Source organism: Strix uralensis, chromosome 16 (genome assembly GCF_047716275.1).
Source record: "Strix uralensis isolate ZFMK-TIS-50842 chromosome 16, bStrUra1, whole genome shotgun sequence".
Classification (NCBI taxonomy): domain Eukaryota; kingdom Metazoa; phylum Chordata; class Aves; order Strigiformes; family Strigidae; genus Strix; species Strix uralensis.
Window position 1 is genome coordinate 12,246,309 of NC_133987.1, and position 17,852 is coordinate 12,264,160.

General features: G+C 40.4%; 2 protein-coding genes across 4 annotated transcripts; one reads left to right on the forward strand and one right to left on the reverse strand.

Moving 5' to 3' along the window:
- Positions 1-92: 92 nt before the first annotated feature.
- On the forward strand, positions 93-5,831 carry ERI2 (ERI1 exoribonuclease family member 2). The gene is made up of 8 exons (XM_074886264.1): positions 93-115; positions 348-487; positions 769-896; positions 1,049-1,205; positions 1,734-1,834; positions 2,942-3,023; positions 3,678-3,766; positions 3,977-5,831. The coding sequence occupies exons 1-8, from the start codon at positions 93-95 to the stop codon at positions 5,318-5,320; spliced, it is 2,064 nt and encodes a 687-aa protein (XP_074742365.1). The 3' UTR covers positions 5,321-5,831.
- LOC141950866 (acyl-coenzyme A synthetase ACSM3, mitochondrial-like) lies at positions 5,826-16,894 on the reverse strand. 3 transcript variants are annotated; one of them, XM_074886265.1, is made up of 14 exons: positions 16,689-16,894; positions 15,406-15,666; positions 13,764-13,974; positions 12,825-13,032; positions 12,449-12,592; positions 11,442-11,598; positions 10,427-10,506; positions 9,552-9,675; positions 9,089-9,169; positions 8,325-8,426; positions 7,135-7,262; positions 6,920-7,019; positions 6,333-6,452; positions 5,826-6,177 (listed from the first exon to the last, which is right to left on the reverse strand). In XM_074886265.1, the coding sequence occupies exons 2-14, from the start codon at positions 15,616-15,618 to the stop codon at positions 6,091-6,093; spliced, it is 1,755 nt and encodes a 584-aa protein (XP_074742366.1). In that variant the 5' UTR covers positions 15,619-15,666; positions 16,689-16,894; the 3' UTR covers positions 5,826-6,090. The 3 variants fall into 3 exon arrangements, 2 of the variants coding, with proteins under 2 accessions (XP_074742366.1, XP_074742368.1); XR_012631194.1 differs by having other exon boundaries at positions 6,139-6,177; positions 6,333-6,400; XM_074886267.1 differs by lacking the exon at positions 9,089-9,169.
- Between the last annotated feature and the right edge of the window lie 958 nt (positions 16,895-17,852).

Here is a 17,852-nt window from a genome sequence, read left to right on the forward strand (position 1 = left end):
GCCGATAGCGCGGATGGGGGCGGAGCCGCTGCCGCCGGCGGGAGGTTTGAAATGGCCGCCGCGGCGCCGGGCCCGCTCCGCTGAGGGCGGAGATGGCCACCAAGCGCCTGGCCAGGTGCGGGCCGCGGGGCCAGGCACTGGGGGGGGCGGGGGACCCTCCCTCTGAGGCCCCTGAAGGGGCCGTGGGGGGCGATGGCGGGCGGGTGAGGCCCTGAGGGCGGCTGGGGCGTCGACGGGGGGACCGGCAGCGGGGTGGGGGCGTCCGCCCGCCCCAGGCGCAGAGGGGAGAGGGATGCGGAGGCCCCTCAGCACGGGGGATGCTGAGTCGGCACCGCTGCGGTCCGCAGGCAGCTGGGGCTGGCGCGGAGCAGCGCGCGGGCGCGGAGCAGCGCGCGGCCGGCGGCGGGGCAGCGCTTCGGGTACCTGATCGTCATCGACTTTGAGGCCACGTGCTGGCGGGACGCGGCGCGGGGCGGCCCCGAGATCAGTGAGTGCGGCGGGACCGGGCGGCGCGGGCGGAGCCGGGCGGGGGTGGCCGGACACCGAGCGGCGGCAGCAGCCCGGGGAGGAGGCGGGGGTGCCCGGGGTCTGGCGTGCATACGCCAGGAGGCGGCTTTAAACGTTGTGTCTTCAGTACATTGTGCTCTTAATAACGCCCGACGGTTCCACCCCAGTTTAAAGCACATGGAATAGTTCCTGTGAACAGCTTTAACCTTCCTGGCATTGGGGTTTTTTGGGTTGTTTTTCCTCATTTTGTTTTTGTCACAGTTGAATTTCCAGCAGTCCTGTTAAACACTTCAACGGGAGAGATTGAATCTGAATTCCACACATATGTCCAGCCCCAGGAGCATCCTATTCTCTCTGAATTTTGTACAGAACTAACTGGCATAACACAGGTATGATTGCTATTTAGCATTATTTTACACCAGTATAATCGCTATTTACTGTTTTATTTAAAGAGGCCTTTAAAGGGCTAAGAAGAAATAAACCTCAAATTTCAGTGCATACTAACACATCTAACACATACATCTTGTTCTGTTCCATAAAGAATCAAGTTGACGAAGGAGTCCCTCTAAACATTTGTTTATCACAGTTTTTGAAATGGATTCAAAAGATACAAAAGGAGAAGAAAATTATATTCAGTACAGATATTCTAAGTAATTCTACCTCAGAAGCACAAGCATGTACCTTTGTTACTTGGACAGGTAAATAAAATTTTCATTTGCTTTTTCTATGGGGTAAGCCCACATAAAAACTTAACATTTGGTGGTGCTAGTGAGATTGTGTCTTCACTTCTAGGCAGCCAAAATCCTGGTTTTGGATATTAAAGATGTGCAATATTGGGATAAGACTGAAAATATAAAATTCATTGAATCCTGACGTTCACTACATCTTTGTTTCCAGCGTCTCGTTACATTTTTCTGCTTTACATATAGTGAACTGTGTCACAGTTCTTAATGTGTCTAAATGATTTAATGAGGTCTTTGAGATCTTTACCCATGGGAAATCATTCTTTAATATCAACAGGCATTCACTTATCTTGATGTCCCATTGCAGCAACCCTAGTGCTTTTCATGTACAGAGACTTCATTAGCCTGTGCCTCCTGTCCAGCAGTACAGGATGCTACTACTATGTTGATGTTATGTCCCTTTATATAGATTTTAAGCCATGTTTATGTAGATTTTAGGCCAGTTCTTTAGTGATGGATTATTTGTGGTTTTTTTCTGTGCAGACTGGGACCTGGGTGTGTGTTTGCAGTATGAATGTAAAAGGAAGCAGCTGCGAAAACCTGACATTTTAAATTCCTGGATTGATCTCAAAGCAACGTACAGGGTGAGACGATCGACAGACTCTGAAACATTTATACAAATGTTATTATCTCAAAGGCTACCTGTATCTGAGGTTACAAGCCAGTGTTGTATGTTCCAGTGACTACAGTAACCCATTTGTTTTCCTTCCATGTTGTTATCACTCAATAACAAACTGCATGCCCTAGAACTGTGTGAATTTTAATAGAAATCTTAGTGCTAGGAAAACAACCTGGTGTTATTGTTAGATAAATGAATGATAATCCTAGGACAATTTTTTGAGCTGCTCTTCCTTTCCTGACATCTTTTGCTCTGCTTGCTTCCTAACTTCCCTCGTTTTCTGTGCTCTTATTGCTGTCTTACATTGCTGCATAGAAAATGTCATCATCATCTGTTAGAGGCACTTAAAGGTCTAGCATGCGGGCTGCACTTGGACCAGAAAGTATATTCTGAATAGCATGAATAATGCAGAAAAAATGAACATATATTTTGTTACATAGTCTACACTGCAGCAGAACTCTAAAGTGGGGGCTAAGAGCACCAAAGCGTACCTTTCCCTGTGTAGTCAAGGAAACTTTCAAAGCGTGGTCCGGGAGTCTACCTGTCCTGACACTTGGAGCTTAGGCTCTTAACCTTGGTATCAGAATTAGGCCTCTCAAGATAAACAGCGTGACTATTCCCCCTTTCTTGTGATCAAATGAGATGCTGGGAGTGAGTAGCGATACTCACTTTTTCTTGTTTAAAAATAATTTATACCCATGCCAAATATATTAATGCCCGTGCCTTTGCAATATGCAACAGTTCAAACATCTCAAGATATTATTTATAGTTGTATTCTTCAGCGCTGCTCTGTTAAGGCCTTCATCAATGTAAGCTATAAAGTGCAAATGAATGACTCCAGAGCTAAGACAGAACAGATTAGTTTAAGACAGAGAAAGGATTCATGGTTCTTTCCATTCCAGTTTGTTACAGGGTAAGTCACTGTTATTATTTTTAAATTAAGATACCTCGCTTGTATGATTGCCTTGTGAGATTTATTATTCATAAGGTGATATTTCTGAAATGGTTTTCTCTTCACTATGAAGAGGTTTTGAAATGCTTTACATTAAGCACCTGCATTTTTTTTCCTTAGGCCTTCTATAATAGGAAGCCTAAAGGGCTAAATGGTGCTTTGCAGGATTTGGGGATAGCTTTTGCAGGACGGGAACATTCTGGTAAGTATGATATGATGATCCTCATTTTAATATATATATTTTTTATAAAGCTAAATAGCTACTATTTAGCTTTAGTTGGCTAAACTAAAGCAGCTAGTAATAGCCAGTCATTACTCTAAATAGTAACAATTGTTTCCAGGTTATGCAATGTTCTGTCCAACAAAAACATCAGAACAAGAAAGGCTAGATGCTTCAAAGATCAGAGTTTCTACTTTCTAACCTCATACTTTATTTCTGAAATTTCCTAGTGCTATTGAGTGCAAGATCAATTTCTGAATTGCTAGGGTGCAAAAGAGGTGGAGGAAGGATAAGGAAACTTGATTTTACCTGATAGCTCTGGACAGCATATTAGTGTAACGATACCAGCACAGTATGATTTATTTTTTTTACATGATTAATAAAACAGAACAAGGATTTTCAAAATTGTGGATATATATTCAGCTCTGGATTGCTTCTTTAGCTGTTTCAGCACAGGGAATTTTTTGGAATTTTTTACTTCCACTTCCCTTTTTTGAACTGGATAACTATGTGTTGGAGTTCTATGAATCCCTGTCATTTATGTGAGGCTTACCTAGATTTCATTTTTCCTCTAATAAGAACTATCCCCAGTAGTAGTTTAAAAAGTAGACATTAATATAACCATATTTTTTTAAGGGTTGGATGATTCTCGGAATACTGCCCGTCTTGCTTGGAGGCTGATATGTGATGGTTGTGTGCTGAAGGTTACTAAATCTTTGGATAAGGTTAGTATCTACTTCATATCTCCCCTTCTACTTACTTTGTAGCCTGGAATACAGATGGAAGGTGAGCTATGCAAATAATAAACCCAGCATCTTGACTATGAATTGAACTGAACATCCCTTGGCTGATAAGTTTATTAATTTTGTGCATTGATTCCTAAAACTTCTGGGTATTAAATTTCCAAAATCTCCTTTTGTTTACGGTCCCCCCAGGCACATCAGAAGAATAATTTAATTGCTAGAACACTGACTATAAACTTCACTGACAAGACTCCACTGGGAAGTAACCGCAGACCTGAAACATCTAGAGATGGAACTTGTGAAACAAACTCTCTGGCTGAGAGAAACCAGGACGGCGTTGCTGGAATTAAGATAAATTTGAATGTACAAACTGAAGAACAACAGAGCACTTCCACTGATTCCTCTGCAGATGTCCACATTGTACCTAGCAGCAGCTCAAGGACTGGGTTACGTGCTCAAGCACAAAGATCTTCAGCAGCATCTACTGACAGGTTTCCTGTTCCTCTTGAGCAGGCACAGCAATCCCCCAGTACTGTAGCAACAGGCATTTGGCAAGGATTGGGCAGTGAGCAGCCTCTGAGTACAGCCAGGTCTGGTCCTCCAGCACACAGACCAGGACTAGTGCTGGTCTCCACCACCATCAGCTCAGTTAATGTCTCCAATGAGGAGATCAGTACTAGTTCTGACTGCTTATCTCTGCTGACTGACTGGGAAGATGTCGCTTTAATACCAGAATCTCAACATGAACAAAATTCAAACTGTGTTCAATTCAAAGATGACTCAAGTACAGATATTTTAACAGTGTTTGAAGAGAAAACAATTTCAAACCAATTGACTGTGATAAGTTCAGATAATCAAAGTTTGGAGAAAACTGTAGTACCTGTGGAACCTCTGAAATCTACCATTTACAAAAGTCCTGATACTACTATCTATAATGTAGGAACAGTACAAAGGCAGACTTCAAATTTTTCAGCTTTGAAGTTACCATCTGTAAAGGTAAATGCTATTTCAGCACAATCAGCATTAACTGGAAATTATCCTACTCCTTTGGAGGTTCCTAAAAGAAAGCCAACTAGTCCAAAAACGTTCCCACCAGCAAAAAAACAGTCTTTCGCTATATATCAAGAGAAATCTTCATCTCTTGATCACTCCTCGCCTTTAAGAAGTTCAGATTTGCCCAGAGTGTCTCCTGCCATTCTGAACTCCACAGTCAATTTGAATCAGTCTATAAGAGCTGTGAAAAATGGAAAACCAACTCCCCCTCTGTGTAACTGCGGTCGAAGAGCTAAAAAACTATATGTGTCAAATGCTGGTCCAAATCATGGCAAAGCATTTTTTTGTTGTCCTGTTGGCAAGCATGAAGGTAATAAGAAAGGTTGTGGATACTTCAAGTGGGAATATGTGCTTCTAAAGGAGAAATCTAATGGTCTCACCCAGAATGCAGATGCTTTGACCTCTCTTGGAACTTATGCTAGTAACTTAGGAAATTCTTCCAACAAAAATTACTTGTGTCTTAGACCCTCTATGAGAACTTGAAAGTTGATAATTTTTTTTATCTGAATCTTAAGCACGATCAACTAACTGATTTTAATATAATCAGGACAGTCACATGATGTCAGATATATGTTCTGAGAATGGGACAAAAATGACATTGCTTGGTTAACATAGATAAAAATGGAAATTGCTCAAGCATACAAAAATATCAATATATCATAAAGTGCTGTTAATGAAGTGTGAGAGAACAGCCAAAACTAGTAAGTGATAAAATTAAAAGTATGAGCAACTGTTGCTACACATCTTAAATTTCTGCTTTATTATGTATTTTAAATTATTTACTAGTCCAGTCCTTAAAGACCATTTTAATGATACAGATTTTATTTATGCTATTTTTTCTAAATATACTTGTCAGGATTATAACTACCTTAAAAATGTATTTAGTTGTTGCACCGCTCAAAAGTGAATTTTGAAGCAATAGTATTCTCTTAAATTCTTACTGGTTTTTTATCATTTAAATGAAATAACAATAAAGATAAAATGCTAGTGATCGTTCATTAAATAGTTTATTTAACACACATCTGTTGGTCTCTTGACTATGAGTTTCCCATTTCATTTGTGTCATTCTGCTTGCTTGTGTACTATTAGTTATTAGTGTAGTACCTGGGACAGTCACATATTGGGAATTGGGTAAGAATTTATTCAAACCTAAACTAAGAAGGACATAGTACAATGTCTTTTACTTTATGTCACTGAGTAAATCTGCAATATTTTACTTTGTAAAAAATTCCATAAAAAAGCAACAAGTACTTCTAATCTTTTCTCCACTCCTTCTGGCGCAGCTCATTTCTTCTGATCTTCCCGCTAATAGTTTTTGGTAACTGTTCAACAAACTCCATCTATTGGGAAATGGAGGAAATTGCAATACAAAACAACATACAGTTTACCTAAATTTTACTTTCTTAACCTCAGTGGCATAGACTTATTAGCCACATAATTTTCACTACCATAAGACAGCGGGTGCTAACTGTTAGTTGGGTATTTGAGCACTCACCTTCCTCGGATACTTGTATGGAGCAGTAACTTTCTTAACATGGTCTTGTAGCTCTTTCATCATTTTTTCTGGATCATGTGAAGCATAGTCAGGTGTTAAAACAATAAAGGCTTTCACTACCTAAAGAAGTTATGGCAGCAATGGTTTAAATGCCAATGAAACAGTTATTACACAACTACAATTTGAAACTCTAACCAAACATTTGCTGACAAACTGCAGAATAATGTATTGGGTAGGTACAGAAAGCTTTGCCAAAGTCTGTGTGTGCTTGCTATTGGTCTGGACTGTGCAGGCAGTTTATATACATTTAATAAAGACGAAAAACTAAGTATTTGACAGGGAAAGCTTCAAAGTGTGCTTTTGTTACATTTGGGGCAATTGCCTTGGTCAGTTTTTCCTGCATGGATTCTCAACTGTCTGACAGAGTAGAAATGCCATCTTGAATTCATTTAGCTTAAAAAAACAAACAAACAAACAAAAAAACCCCAAAAAAACCCCTGGATAGACAAATCCCTTGGAAGTTGGGCTTTATTAGCTCTGGTATGCACAAAGTTATTTAAATATATAAGCTTGTTCAACTTGTTTACCTCTCCTCTGATGGGGTCTGGACTGCTGACAACTGCGGATTCCACCACTGCAGGATGCTCTACTAGAGCACTTTCTACTTCAAAGGGTCCAATACGGTATCTTTAAAACAGAGGAAAGGGCTTTTAGCTGTATTTGATAACACATAAGCATAATTTCACATCTGAATCATCTGTGTTATTCAAATTTAATTTACTGTTAATTAGTCTTAAATTACCCAGCAGAATTAATGACATCATCAGCTCTTCCAACAAACCAGAAGTATCCATCCTCATCCATCATCCCCCTGTCGCCAGTGACATAAAAATCCCCACGTATTGTTGCCTCTGTTTTCTCTGGATCATCCTAGGAAATATTAAATTGCATTTTACATGAAAACTACCTGAAAAATACATGAAATTGCATTCTAACATAGTCAGCACATAAGTTATGGTACAGTCAAATATTCAAAAATTTCAGCTTTTCAGACTGGTCCATACTGTGGTCATGGGCATCAGATTCAAGTGGGACATTAATAATAGAGAATTATTAATTCACCATTACTAAGCTACAAAACTAGATATAAAATTGTGGTAAATGAATGAAGTTTCACTACTTGTGACTAAATATGTAATCATAATATATTATGCCACACAGCTTTAGGGAACACTGAAAGTTGCAAAAATAGGTAGGCTCATGGAACTGAGAATTCACTTTTAGGTGATTATCCTTTAATGATTTTTTTTTCCTTTGTATTTCTAGCATCTCCTATCTTTTTTTTTTTCACCCCCCCAGAAAAGTTTTGCCTCAGCACAGTGCAAGTAACAAGTGCTTTCTACAGCCAATGCAACTTACTCTGTAAGAATTTTTCTAGGCAGTATGCATGGTGTTCCTTTCCCACATGGTCAGTACTGCTCAGAAGACCTGACTGTAGGCTGATACCACCCATAAAACTAAGGTTTCCTGGTGTCAGAACTGAAAGCACTATGCTTTTTTTCTACTGGTTGTTGGACTGAAAATTCTGACATGGAAAAAAAAACTGAAAAATGTTGCTGTGCATGAAACACTCCATGAAGCTCAAATCTGGAGGGAAGGGATTTGAACAGTGTGCTTCTTCTCAGATGGGGGCTCTAGCCCTTAGGTCAAAGAGTATTTTGGGATTAGAGGGTTTGTCAAAAATTTCCCTTTCTGTTAAGGAAATAACAATTGAAAGTGGATTTTAACTTGCTAGGCAGGACAATCTCATCAAACACGTAATTGTTTGTATCAGTAGACCAAGCATCTGCAGGAAAAAAACCAGAAATCCCTCTTTCCTCCCCACAGGTTTTTAGACTGGTAATCAAAGTATATGTAAATGAAATGGAGCATCAGATTCCTTGTGATAGAGATTTAACAGGATATCTACTCTTACTGTAGAAATATTCTTACAGCATAGCAAGTAAAAAGAAAAGGCGATCTTGTAGGTTTTACTCTGATGGCAATATCTCCTTCTTTTCCAGGAGGCAGAATATTACTGTTTTCATCTATAATCTAAAAATAAACAAAACACAGTTTTATTCTCTTGGAGCCAAAAAGCATTAAGTTAAAGTCATAGAATCTTAGTGCGCACTTAAAATACATAATTGAATTTTTGGGGGGGGGGGGGGAATGATTTGCAGCAGTAGGGGATCTTACTCTGACAACTGAAGTGTAAGATTATTACTAATCCACTGCACTTTGTACTATGTCTTTTATCTGAGGAATGCCAAGTACTATGCAAACATGTAATGAAGTTAGTAAGACCCCAGGGAAGATCATAAGTAATGTGGTGGGAAAGCTTAGAACCGAAAGAATATTGCAAATTGATCTGGTGCTAGAATCTGCTTCAGCGGTTTTGTTATCACCAGGAAATAACATTCATTCCCACTCTTCCTTAACTCAGCAATTTAATTTCTATCATTGCCTTAAAGTTTGATATCCAACTGTCAGTTAGCAGTGGGTTGTCATCTATGTCGGCAAGGATGGCGCAACAGGGACATCCAATTGCTTATTTTGCATGCTCAATTTAGGGCAGTAACATGCATTTCTTCACTCTTTCATTCACTGCTGAATGATGGTACATCGTACAACTCCACGTTAGAGCTCTCAGATTTCCTCTTTAGTGGAAAGTGATTATGCAATAGAGAGAGACTGAGTCACCAGAGATACAATACCTTGACATCATACTCTGGAGATGGCTTTCCCATAGAGCCAGGTTTGATTTTCATTCCCTTAAAATTTCCACAGATCAGCACCTGTAACAAGTGGTGTTGGTTTTTTTTTCCTTGGTTGTTTGTTTGTTTTTTTTTAATTAAACTGTGGCCTGTATATTCAGTTTTTAGCTTAGGTTTAAAATACTCAGCTAATATTGTGTGTTTCTATAGGAAATACTAATTGTCTTCATTATAATCATATATCCAATGATTGAAAAACAGTCCTTGGATTTTGGGTGAAGCTGTCATGATTGTTCTGTGACTTACAAAAACTGATTTTTCCAGTGTTGCTTATTGCAATTGACTTTTCCCCTAAGTCATAACTATTTATAATAATTTTAATCGCTTTTTCTTGGCAACCTGAGTGGAATTTATAGCTGTATCTGTAAAGTGGACATTTTTACATTTGTAAAGCAGAACATACAGTTTCTGTCTGTCCATAGCCTTCATGAATATCCAGCCCAGTCTGCGCTTTCCATTCTTCCATAACGTCAGGGTTGATTGGCTCCCCAGCACTCACACAGTGCCGCAGGCTTTTGAATGTATAGCTTAGTGGGAAAGAGAAAACAAATAATTGGCAGTCATCTATCTGCTATGTCCCATTCACTACTGTATTCCTGTATTGTGGGGTCCTTTCTACATAAAACCAAATTTGTTACTGAGTCCTGTTCATTCCATTTGAACTGTGTAGTGTTAAACAAAAACAAACCTGAAAAAATGCAAATAAAGAAAAAACCTGCTGTTTTACTTTTGTATTATTTTAGAAAATCAAATGATCAATACACTGTTTCTAACCCTAGAATCTGAACTAGGGTCTAAACTGAAGAGGAATAACAAAGTTCAACCCTAATGACAATAAAAACTCACAGAAGGGTTAAAGGAGGCCACAGTCTTTCATACATTTCACCAAGCTGTGCTGACACACACACACACACTTCTTGTAGCTTATAGTATTGGAAGAACAAGTGGAAAAACAAATGGAGGGGGTATGTGATCATAAAAGCGCTTCTGAAGATACATTAATCATGATATCATGGGTATCCTATTACATCCTCAGCTAAACTGCTTTTCAAAGTCTTATCAAAGTTCACTGTAATTTATGAAATCTGAGATGGTTAAGCTACCCCTAAATCCTTATTCTGACTTTGTTCCTAATACTTAAGATTCAAAATGTTGAGAAATAACTGAGCTGTGTTACTGTTATGCCATTGTAAATCTGGAATAAAATCAAGGAGACATGAGCATTTGGTCTACTGTTTTGATCAAATACACCAACAAGGATAGTCTGCTCTTGCTTACCTGGACAGTTTATGTTGCACAAACATTCGATAGGCAGTTGGAGGAGAACAGAAGACAGTTATGGGAAATCTTGAGAGACTCTAGAGAATTTAGAATAAAAAAAGTAAATGTTGCCAATATACTGAAACCTGTGAGGTTTCATCTTCATTGTAAGAGATAATATAATGATCTCTGCATCCAGATTATGAAACGAACAAAACATTGTGTCCTAAAAGCAGTTAGCTCTGTACTTGCCAACACCAACATACAGCAGTTACATTTAATTAGTTTCTTCTTCAAAACAGAATCTACATAGTTTTCCAATTAGTTCAACACACCAAAGTTTTTTGCTCTCGAAAGCTTGACAGTTTCTCTTGCAGAATTTCTTCATAATTGCAGTTTAAGTAGAAAATGAGTAAAATCATAAGCCTACTTTTTCAGATGCTCTGGAGGTGTTACAACTGTCAGTGTTCTTCAACATACCCTAACATTTACTAGCAATTTCCAGCTATCTAATTAACATGGATATGATGAAAAGTAATTCCATGCAAAATGAAACATGGTATTCTTTTTCAAAGTGTGTGGAGGATGTAAGAAAATATAACGTTGGTGCCTTTTGTTGAAATTCAACCTTGCTGCCTCTTCACTCCTTAACTTTGAATTAAACGGTGCAGGCAACTGAAATTCTCATTCATCTGTTATTGGTGCTTATTTTAATAACACCACCAAAGTGCTCCATGAATCCCAGAACCATTTCTTGTGTACTTCACTTTTAGGCCTAATAACATATGTTTGCAGGTTTGTGCAGACAAATCCAGAGCAGAGTATATGATGAAACTCTCTGGATGTCAAATATGCTTTTGTTTTGGGGTACATATTTGCAGCACTCACTACTTAACTAATCAGCTGGTTACTGCCTGGTGAAAGTTATAATTGTACTGTGTTCTGCCCCTGTGCAGCACCAGGGGAAATGAAAATCTGGGCAAGACCAGCCAGAGAGAATAGTGCTGTTTGTTGCTGGGCTCTCCTCCCTTACCTCAAAGACAATGCGTGGGTCAAAGTGTGGCATCTTATGTACAAATACACATGCCCCTTGAATCCATGGCGAAAAAATGCTGCTCCAAGCTGACTTTGCCCAGCCTGTGTCTGATGTATTCCAAAATATATCTGAGGAAGTCAAGTCCAGCCAGTACCTGGTAACACAAGGAAACAGTCCACAGTCTCTATTTGGCAGGAATAAGGTAAATATTAAAACATCAACAAGAGATGTGCTAGTGAAGCAAATGCATCACTGGTTGTCTTGGGTAAATGGCAATTAGAAAAGGATGAATTTCTGAGCAGGAGTAAGTCACAGCATAGTGAGGATGTCATCAAGGATAGACTGATGTTGCATTTTTCTCAGGGAAAAATTATACTGACACACAAGCTAACACCACCTCAGAACATGGTGGTATATGAATATGTATGAGGTTGCTGGGGTTTTGCTGAACTAACTTTTAGGGATAAGGATTATTTTGTTTACTTACTTCTAGTTTGGTATTTTCTGATTGTTATTCTTTGCCTGTTAGAGTGAAGTGCACTGCCATACGAATTTTATAAACAACATTGCTTTATAAATTTAAAGATTCTGCACTATCAGCATTTTGTTCCTGCAGGAGCTGTGTCTAATCCAGACAAACGCGAATTCAGAGGCCTAACAGACCCAGGTTTTTTTCCCTTTATGGTACAGACTTCATAAACTTGTGATGATGTTCAGTTCACAGGCAATCTATTAACTATACAGAATGAAAAATTTACCAAAAGTTAAAGAAAATGTTAAAAAGAAGTTACTGACTACATGACTGCTATGTTCTCTATGAACTAAGGCAGCTGGACTCAAACTGTCTTGTTTTATGGAAAAAAACTCCCACTTTTTGGGATGTAAAACAACTGCTGTTTTTTTAACTACTGAAACAAAAGCTTCTGGTAAAAATCTTGTATTTCTCTTCCTTCTGCTATGTGACCAGTTACAGAAATATGTCTGATTTAAAGTGATATTTGTACCTTCCACTTACTGTGAGGCCAATACCATAGCTGCTGTGTGAATGTTGAGTCATTTTTGGAGATCCTGTAGTTCCACTGGTAAAATAGATAGCCATTGGATCTTGACACTTTGTGGTCACACAGTGGTGATCAGAAGAAGCATTTCTTAAAATAAGCAAAATGATGAAGATTTGAAAGTGTGACTTACACATTTTTGAAAATACTTAACCAAAATAAATGCAGCAATCAAAAGTGTCATAAACATTGATATTTTTCCACTGTGTAGTCCTAAAAGGGTGAAAAAATACTGGTGTGTGCCAACATTTCCTATGCAAAACAAACCACTGTGCTTTCCTTTCATTATTGCTGTGGTGCTTTCACAGTGGTATTTACTCACTTCAGGAGATCTTTAAAGTTCAGCCATCCTTCTCTGTGGCTGTCTGACACAAGCAACTTGAATTTCAGAGACTGGCATTCAGCCCCAACTGAGTCTACAGCTGGTGCGACAGATTCATCAGTGATGATACACTTTGCCTTGGATTTCTGTAGTCGATGAAGAATGTCCTTTGCTGTCAACTGCTGTGTGCCAGGAATCAAGACAGTTCCTAAAGGAAAGGAAGGGGAGTGGAAAAACAGCCTCAACATTTAAGAATAACACCTGTACTTACAAGCAGACTTCAGCTTAGTTTGTTCTTTTGAGTGAGACAGAACTGTACTAAAAGCAGTACTTGGCCCTACATTTATAAATATACTGATTTCTTTGATGGATTAAATGCTATGTGAGGATTCAAGTTAGCAAACACTGTATTGATCATGAGACAGTAAGAGAAATCAACAGAATAACTTTCCTTGTTCTACAAACACTGCCCCTAGAACATGCCATCTCGCTGGATTTGACTTCTTTACTGGGAAGCATAGCTGTTGCCTCACAAGGTATATTGCTAGTGTTTGTGAGGCACCAAGACATGCTGGGTTGTAAATACTGGGAAGCTGAGTAATTAACAGATCCCACAGGGGAACACGTGAAACACTTCATTAAGTGTGGGCTAATTTCACTGCAAGTTAGCAAGAGGGTGCATTTGTGATGCATTAAAAGTGCTGGAAAACAGAGAATGACAGAGGCACATGGACTCACAGGGTTTCCTCAACAGCTAGAGTGTGCACAAAAATCCTAAAAGCACCATGAAGAAAAAACTTGGCATGAAGAGTGTTTTTGACCAGCATGACACTAGTTCCTCCTCATTAGCATGTTGGTAGTTCTGAGTGCATTAAATAGCAGGGATTGGTTTAAGTCACAACTTCTGTACCTATATACCTTTTCTATGCTTTTACTAACCTGTTCTCATGCAAGCCACATTCACCAGCCACCATTCCGGGATCCGGGGCAGAATCAGAATAACTCTGTCTCCCCACTGTAGACTGCAGGCATCAGAGAGTACATTTGACACTTTCCTGGACAGCACTCCCAGTTCCTCAAAGCTCCACTTCACCTCTTCTCCAGCACCATCTACCCACCATAATGCAGGGTTTTTAGACTTTTTTCCCTCCTACAGAACAACAGGGTACAGTACAAATGTTTCATTTTAGAAACACTTTGCCTTTACCTTATGTTTGAGGAAGAAAAGCTTATCACTTATTCAGTGCTGGAGAAACCTGGGGATGCAACAGAAATTTGCCACTGCGGATTCCAAATGTAGCAGAGAACTTTCCCTTAGAAAGAACAGCCTACAAATCTAATTCAGGAAACTAAATTTGTATTCCTTTCCTGAGTTCCTCATCTTACAGTCTGAAGAGGTTGTACAGTAATCAGCGCAGAGAAAGAAGAATCTTTTTGGCTCAGATCATGCCAACAAAGCAGCTGATGAAAGTGAGTACTTCTGGGTTGTGCCCCAGAGTCTCCTGAGCCCTCAGAGCTCATTTTCAACTTCATCTGGATTTGGGCCTCTCTGGTACTTCTGAAAATTAAATCAAAGTTTCAAAAGCATACACCCACACAGTGTGACCTTTAATCAGTGTCTCACCTAACTGATGTGTGAAGTGATTTGAAATGTGCGTGTATGATGTGCTTTAAAGGGGGCCAATGCATTTAGCAGTAATAGTGTAGTAAGTCACCTCCTGAGCAAAAAATTCACTGGGGCAGCGAGAATATGACACAATGTTATCTATTTGAAGGTACAATAGACTAAGGTTCATTTTCAGGGCAGCAGATTTTATCTGTGCACTTCAGGGGGCAAAACCTCTTCTCCAGAGGTTGTTCCTTGCTCTGTTCACAGCCTGCCAAAGACTGTTTTTTTCTGCAAAAGGAACAAGTGTGCCAGACAGGTGATACCTCTGCTCTGTTCTTGCTGCCAGGCTGGACATAACTGCATTTAGCTCCTCATCATGAACAGCCTGAGCCTGAAAAACCAGTCCTACATCCACAGAGGCCAGACCTATGTAGTAGAAAGGTGAAAGACCTATACTTCATGGGTTTTTTTCTGTATTCTCTTTCATTGCATAGAGTTTATGTCTGGTTTGGGGTTCAAAGTTGTTCAGTTTTGTAGATTCCGAGTCCTTGACGCAAAAGATTTCACATTTGGGATACATGGGTATCTACAATATTTATTATTCATTCCACAGGCAGGCAGTGAAACACACAGAGGTCAAGTGATTTCCCTGGCACATCCAGGTAGGGTGCATGTCACGGCTGATGGCAGAATTGATGCAAGGTTTAGGTTCAGTTCAGAGTCTCATTTATGAAGCACTTATTTACTCACACTCAATCTCGCTGGAGTTACTGATTAAAGGAAAGAACTATTTGGACTCATGGATAGGACAGCGTGTGGCCTAAGGGATCTAAAGGTTCAAACTGCATGAGATGATCACCAGATTATAACCAGAACATAACCCCAGTGTCTTGGTTATTGGATTTGTCAGATACTCAGCATTAATGACCAGCATTAAATACTTCATCATCAGAGAAACCAAGTAACTGTTACCTTTTCTACTTCAGTCCATCTGTCCAGCACATCTCTTGCAAAGTTGAAGTACTCTGGCACCTCTAGTCTGTACTGCTGTTTTATGGCTTCATAACTCCAAGAGGCACGAACTGGGTAGCACCGGCTGCAAAGTTGAAGAGATCTTCTCAGTGGAGCCCGCAGGGATGTAGCACTTGGGATCTTCAGTAAAAAATGCACAGCAGCAAGAGCCATAATAGTCTCTTCAAGGTTATTCCTTACTGATTATCTCTCCAAGAAATGCTACAGTGATACAAACCTGGTATTAGCCAATATGGTTTCAGAACAGCTTTTACAGTGAAATACACTGGAACAACAATCCCAACTGTTAATTGGAGTAACTACTGAGAACAGTTCCAGTTCGGCCATTGTCTGGCCCCTGCTCTCCAGTGACCATCATGCAGCTGAGATCCTCACCTGCAATCAACTAGCAGCACTCAGCCTTGTCATTGTGGCAGCTTTCCTATAATTCATGTTCCTTTCTTTCCTACAAGACCTGCTAATCTTGTAGATCACATTTCAGTTGCCTTATACAGCAGAGAGGCACTGAACACTACCCAAGCACTTCAGCTCTGACTTCTGTAAATGAAATGTCTGCTACTGGCTGACAATACAGAACCAACAGCATGGACGAAGATGTTGCACAGATAATCCAGCAATTGTGCACGAATTACTGGCTGACCATGGTGTCACTTGGTACGAAGATATTTACAGTTTTTCTAGTTTATCAGCACTGGGGATATATTGGTTGCCAGGAATGACATGAATGTAGCAAAGCCCTGGAAAGATTCTAAGTATCAATGTTTTAAACATTATTTTGATGTGTGGTCAGCAAAAAGCATCACTTTAAGAGACAGGGAAACTTTAAAAGACCCCCTGAAAAAGGATCCAAAATGCAAAGCCTTACTTCTCAAAAATAATCAACTTAGCAGGAGGCCTGAAAACTCTTAAGTCATTATTTTCATGCATTGTCAACTGTCTTTTATTTACAAAATATAAACACTGCTAGTTCCTTATGGAATTAATAACTATCCAGCTGTAAAATCATGTGATTTTAGTGATTTAGTGAAGCAAAGGGACATTTTTTGGATTTGTAACATTCTGTCTGCATATGACAAACACAGGAGAGAAACCCAGACAAATCAAAGACAGAGAAGGGCAGGGAGAAGAGGGAATGTGGACAGACAAGAGGCAAATCAGCACTGCTCCAGTGCCAGAAAATGTCCTGGCCAGCAGCTTGCAGGGGTGCATGGAGGGTCAGTTACCTTGTCAAAAGGCTGTCAATCCCAGCTTACTGCCTCTCTGCCTTGCACCGAAGTGAAGCCCTCTCAGTGCTGGCATGTGTCATGGTCTGACTCCTTACACAGATCTCAGACTCCTGGCTGTGTGCCCGCTCTTGCACCATTATAGTGTCCGGTGACCGACTCCTGCATTCCTTACATGTACTTTGGACTACACAAGGGGCAGCCAAGTCCAGCACAGCGAGAAGAGCTGATAGGTTTCTGCAGAGGTCAGAGTGGAGGTAGAAAGTGTAAGTCCCAAATCTCTTCTGTTTCCTTTTCCTCTCCTCTTCCCACCCACCAGCCCATAGACGATCACAGTCATAAGACCCTGCTACAGCCAAATCACATCTGTTATGCTCTGGCTGGGGCAATGCAGAAGCAACAACCTTGTGACTGGCTTTGCAACTACACTGCTCAGCGGGTAGCTTGGGGGTTCCTCAGATAACCACAGCAGTTCAGTCATGACAACAGTGAGTATTGATTCCTGGGATGCTGCAGCTGGTGCCTGACCAGCTTTGCTAATACCTGGTGACTTGTGAGGTTTTGTAAGGGTTCTGCCTCATGTTCAGAAAGCACAGAGTTATGTGGTGCTCCAGCATTGCTGCCGCTTCTGCTCTGCTCCGAGGGGAGAGGCAGGAGGGAACATGTGCCACCCTCTGCCACCCAGGGCACAGCCCAGCATCACTGTGGGCACAGCTGTGGCATTGGTGTATGCCTCTACCTTCAGCCTCTCTTGCGAGGATGTCACTCACTAGGGAGCTAGGGACAGCTGTAGCTTAAATTGGGACATCAAGATTTGTAAGAGTTTGGCCGCCAGAGACCTAAGTAGTTCCTGCTGTATCTCCATCCTCTAACCGTGGCTCTACAGTCAGCAGAGAGATTGATAACACCCATCTACATCTTTGGAGCAGAACAGTCCTCTGGGTGCTGATCAGTGAGGGTGATGCTGCACTTTCCTGGCATGTAGGTCCTGTGCTTTTGCCAGAACTCCCTCCTGGGGTTCTGCTGACATCTGTTTGTAAACAGCACACTCAAAGGAGATGTTAACCAGCTCCCTGAAATGTTCACTGCAGCAGAAAGAAACTGATTCAAAACAGAGTCCCCCAAACAACAAAGCTGCTCTCTACCTAGCCATAAAGGGAGACC